At 33.7% G+C, this 5,310-nt stretch overlaps 1 protein-coding gene across 2 annotated transcripts; it reads right to left on the reverse strand.

Annotated features, from left to right (window-relative positions):
• Positions 1–1,055: 1,055 nt before the first annotated feature.
• On the reverse strand, positions 1,056–4,473 carry LOC114760210 (uncharacterized). 2 transcript variants are annotated; one of them, XM_028949475.1, is made up of 5 exons: positions 4,343–4,473; positions 3,798–3,924; positions 2,063–2,133; positions 1,882–1,968; positions 1,056–1,532 (listed from the first exon to the last, which is right to left on the reverse strand). In XM_028949475.1, the coding sequence occupies exons 2-5, from the start codon at positions 3,907–3,909 to the stop codon at positions 1,293–1,295; spliced, it is 510 nt and encodes a 169-aa protein (XP_028805308.1). In that variant the 5' UTR covers positions 3,910–3,924; positions 4,343–4,473; the 3' UTR covers positions 1,056–1,292. The 2 variants fall into 2 exon arrangements, with proteins under 2 accessions (XP_028805308.1, XP_028805307.1); XM_028949474.1 differs by having other exon boundaries at positions 3,798–3,920; positions 4,343–4,472.
• Between the last annotated feature and the right edge of the window lie 837 nt (positions 4,474–5,310).

The following is a 5,310-nucleotide window of genomic DNA, read 5'->3' on the forward strand; positions in this document are numbered from 1 at the left end:
ATGGTGTGTGTGTGGGGTGTGTGCATCGCGGGTTCGATCTCGCCTCCTTGTAATCCAAAAACAAAAAACTCATCTTATTTTTCAAGTGCATCCAATGTCTTATTTTTTATTAGTGTAATTTTACATCTAATCTTTTTATTTTGGTACAATCATGTGTTAATGTATATGCTTAATAATAGGCGGGTAAAATTATACCGCTTAAAAAAAAAAATCAAAATGTTGAGTGTACCTAAGAAATAGGAACAGTGATAAATTGTACATTTATCCTTATAAGTCCTAAATTAAATTGACTAAAATTCATATTATTAAACTTCAAATCAATTACTACCTCCGGTCCTAATTATAAGAGCTAGTTAATTAATTTGAAGAGATTAAGGAAAGAAATTAAATTAGTTATTTGTAGTAACTATGTGTTGTCTTTCCTAAAATATCATTGCTAATTAAGTATATTGGTTATAACTACTATTATTAGGAGGACTATCTTAAAAAATATATATAAATATGAGAGACAAAATATATTAGGGTCTTATATTTAATACCAAAATAAAAGTCAAACAAGTTCTTATATTAAGAATCGGAAGTAGTATATATATATTTTAAGTGGACAAGAATTTGACCAGATGCAAATTAAATTATGTAATTCCTATCGTAATTATAAAAAAAAAAGGTCCGATCGGACAAAGTCTAAGTTTGATTTTGTACATTTAAAAAAATATTGTTAATATAAGAGTAGAAATGTTGCCCCTTGGGCTGCAATCCACACACAATGAAGTCGCACTTTAACGTGAAGCGGTAAAGGTGCTTAGTTCATCAAGTGGCACTCTCACCCCCTCCATGTATCCAAGTATCTCTTTCTTTTAGTTACTCTCCCTAATACTAATACTAAATATAAAAACTAAATAATTAATTTATATAAATTAAAAAAATTAGTTCAATTAATTATTCATAAAAAAGATGTTAATTTTTTAAAATAGCCTGTTTAATTATTCGCTTTCCTATTAATGAAACACCTTAAGGTGTACAATCTACATTGAGAATTAAAAAAAAAAATAAATAAATAAATTTAGATTTTACACTTAAAACTAAATTTATGTGAAAACTGTTGGGTTGACTACAAAATTTTTAGACTATAGGCTAATATAAAAAAATTGTGTGAACTATAAGGATTATGTTAATATATCCTTAGCGATTGCTGTCAAAGATCCAAACTCAATATACTGACATAGACGCGTTAACAAATTGAATGCCGCTTGATTTCCTACAAAACTTCTCTCCACATTTGATTTCATTACTCAACGGCTCTTCTTACCTCTCTTCTGATTTCCCATTTTCCTTTTCCCTCCACTGGGCGCATGGGTTTCACTAGCTTGACCTTTGGCTTGCGCTGGATTTAACAAATGCTTCACATTAAGGACGCCATTTTTAAAACGACCTTCACTTGACTTCAGACCCCTCTCCTCTGGTTTGCGCTTCCCTGCTGATCTTTTACTGCTTCCACCAAGCTTTCCCCCAAATTGTCCAAGAATCAAACGCTACAAAGTCACAGAGTGGGGCAAATTGGTAAAATACAGCCAGCAAGAGTCACACTCACACACACTAGTAAGATCGTTTTTACTACCAGTTCTTCAGTGTTGGTGACTAGGGAAAAAAAAAAAAGTATTCATCACTATGCTACAGCAATTTGTTGCCACCATAATTCAAGCTCCAAGGAGATTCAAACGTGTTATAGACTAATTAAAACCATTCATCAGAGCAGTTTCCTTGAAAGCTTGTGTTATTGGACAGAGACCATTCTTGACAATGATGGTCAAACCTTGTCCATTAAATTGATTATGTGACCAGTTATTCTTGAGAAATGCAACACCAGCTTTTAATAAGTACCTCTTGGAGCATTTTCTGCTCTCTCTCCTTCTGTTTCTTCATCCTTGGTCGTGCCACGCTTAGAGGCAATTTCTGCTGCTTAGGGGCCTGCAAAAGGAACAAAGAACAGTATGAAACTTTTTTGCCACGTCTCCTAGTTTATACTGTCTTGTAGCACAAGATGCAGCAAACATTTACTCACCTTTCCGCCAAGAGAAACAACCTTCCTATCTTCAATCTTTTTACGTTCTTTCCATGACATATGCGAGTAGCCTGAAAAAATAGCATAAGTTGGCATCATCAAGAGTAACATGAATACGAAATTCGGTGGACAAGGATCAACAGGAGTCATATGCTACAGAAAGAACTGCTTTGAACCCATAAATTTCTGGCCCCAGACACACCCTCACTTAACATCATGCAAACATCCCACAACCCAAATCATGATGAAATTTGCGGTACATGCATACAAAATACCATTGTGCAGTTTCATAAGCCCACATATTCTTCTATAACGTCTAATGCTCTTATTTTACTCAAAAATGCTAATGAAACCCACACTGATGATGTTATTAAAATGATATAATTCTGGCAGAGTGCAAATCTAACCAGAAAACTACAAAGACATTAAGCTTAAGTGACAGAAAACTCACACATGCCGACTGATTGCCTAGCACTCGAGAGGCTAAAGTCTCTCCCTCACAATACTAACTAATTTCCTACCCTCTCACTAAACCCTTCTTCCCAATTATATACAGCACACAGCCTTCTCTCTTTCACCTCCTGTGTCACAAACTGCACACATTCTGCGTGACTTAGCCTTGGCCCATTAGCAACAGGTCCATGAAATGCTAAATCAGCTTCTCAAAAACGCACAACATCATTTGTTCTTCCTTAAAAAGCTCAGAACATCATCTCTCTTCAATAGGACTCTGAGTTTTTTTTTTTTTTGGGGCAAATAGGACTTCGAGTTTAGATGCAGTGATTTGTTCAGTGGAACTTTGCCATCAATATCATCTAGTAGCCCAAACAAATTTCCTTCGCTATTGGTAATTGTGCCACCAAAGCATTCAAAGAGGACATTACAGCAGCACATTTTACTATCAACAAGCACCATGGACAGTAATTTGTCTTGCAGGTGACTTTATTATAGCAGGCAAACAGAGCTAACAAATTGAACAAATAATTTTGAAGACAGACTCTTAGATTGAGTGTCCTCAAAAGATATCCATTATGATTTTCACCTTCACACAAGAGATACATTATAATTTTCATCTTTAACATTGTTTAAACGACCAACAGTGATCGAGAAGGAAGAAGATGAAACCTAGAAACTAGGGAAAGGCAAAAAAAAATACTGGGTTTTTCTTTTCTTTCTAAAGGAGGAGAAGCAAACTGAGCTTTTTGACAGGGGAGAGAAATTATCAAATGACCCAGGATGTCAGGTGCCATGTGGCTCCATTAAATCTAGCGTCGCAGCTCCCGTTAATGATCCAACAGTTTGACTAACAGTTGGGGATTCTATAAGTACAAATAAAAGTTAAGGAAAGTTTCCTGCCAAGCTAAAAGGATCGTTCTTCACACATCATTCAAAGTTTAGGAAGGTTATGCATATTTTAGCCAAATAAAAGAAAAGGGAAAAAAATATCGACAATGGTTAAATTGGAATCTTAAAAGAGTACCATGTTTAGTTTGAGCTGCAACAGAGCGGACCAAAGAAATCAAGACCCAATTATTCAAATTACATGACCAAAAATACAAGTATCCACAATTTTGTGCAGTCCGAACTCTAATTTGACTTCTCAAAAATAGAACCAAAGCACAACAAAATAAAGCAAATGTAGATATCATAATAAAATATAAATACTAATAACATAGGGGATAAAATTAACAAAGGGTAACAGAGGGTGATCCAAATGAGAACCGAAGAAATGTACCAAAATTTTCGACATCTTTCATAATCTTCCTTATGTCCAGTTCTTGATCTTGTGTATCCATATGACCACGTAAAGGTCCATGCTTACCAACTTGCTTATTCTTCTTGTACATGTTTCCTGGCACTACCTCAAAGTCAAAAGAAAGGATGTCAAGAAACAAACTATAGTAAATGTTGAAATTCTATGAAGCAATTCAGATTTTGATAGGGACAAAAATTGACGCCTTCATCGACCGAAACTTTCTGCCCGTGCATGAAAGTTCTATGTTCTATAACAAAATAACAAAATCATAACAATATTAATGAGCAGGCTAGAAAAGAAAGAAAGCTAATATTGCATAGATAATTGGAGCTTACAGACATGGAATTATAAAATCAAGCGTTATACATTGTAAGATGCTCCCCCCCCCCGGGGAACAGTATTTCAGAACAATTTCACCCTCAAAACTCTCAAAAATTCATTTTCCGTTTCAGAAGAACTTGTTTATGCACAAAAGCAAACCAGAGTTGGCTGAATTCGGAAACGAGGTTAGTTCCGGTATATACCTAACAGATGTATCTGATGGCAGCAGCAAGGACTGGCGAGGCCGGCGATCGACAAAAGCTAGGCTGGCGGCTGCAGAACGGTGTGGCTTGCGAGGCGCGGAAGCAGAAGAGCAGGCAGCGAGCCGGATTGGAAATTTGGTATATACGTGCCCAGAAGGAAAAACATGAGGCATTGGGATACCATTTAACCAGGGTATTTTTCTGTAAAAAAATACGTAGAATACAAATCTTATTTTCATCCAATTTTTTTTAAATATGTCCGCATCTAAATAAGGATACTTTTAAAAAGATTTTTACGTTGATGAAAAAAAAACCTTAATTAAATTAGAGTGTTTTTAAAATTTTAAATTATATACTATAAAAAGAAAATTTAAGGATTAAATTTTATCTTAAATATATGCTTTTCTTTTTATCATTTTTATAAGCTAATTTGTTTGATATATAATTTAATATTGTATATGCGCATTTTAGAAACACAAAGTCACATTTGTTATAATTTTCTAATTTATATAACATTCTTAATCTATTAAAATTACTTGAGTAGCCTTTTATAATAAGAATTTAAAAAAGTATTATATTTAGAAATAAATAATGCTATTTTGATGAAACGCATATTATTTTGTATTTTAGGCTGGATTTCTTTAAATAAAGGATTGGCATAATCAGATGTCATTCCCCGTGTCCGTTGGGAGAGAGATATTTACATTTATACCAATAATGTCTTACACATAATTACTTCTAATAGATACACTTATAAAAAAATTAGAGTTAATATAATATTTGGTTTCTTAAACTTGCTTTCATTTTAATTTTAGTTTTTTAAGTTTTAAACTATGGTTTTTAATTCTTTAAGAAGCAAAATAGTTTAAATTTTAATTGAATTGTAGTAGGGGTGGTAATATAAGTCAACCTGCGGATTGCAAATTGGTAGTACAGGTTAAAAAGGTTAACCTACCAACTTTTTTTTT

Source organism: Neltuma alba, unplaced genomic scaffold, assembly GCF_004799145.2.
Source record: "Neltuma alba isolate B1F8T4 unplaced genomic scaffold, ASM479914v2 tig00010948_pilon, whole genome shotgun sequence".
Lineage (NCBI taxonomy): Eukaryota > Viridiplantae > Streptophyta > Magnoliopsida > Fabales > Fabaceae > Neltuma > Neltuma alba.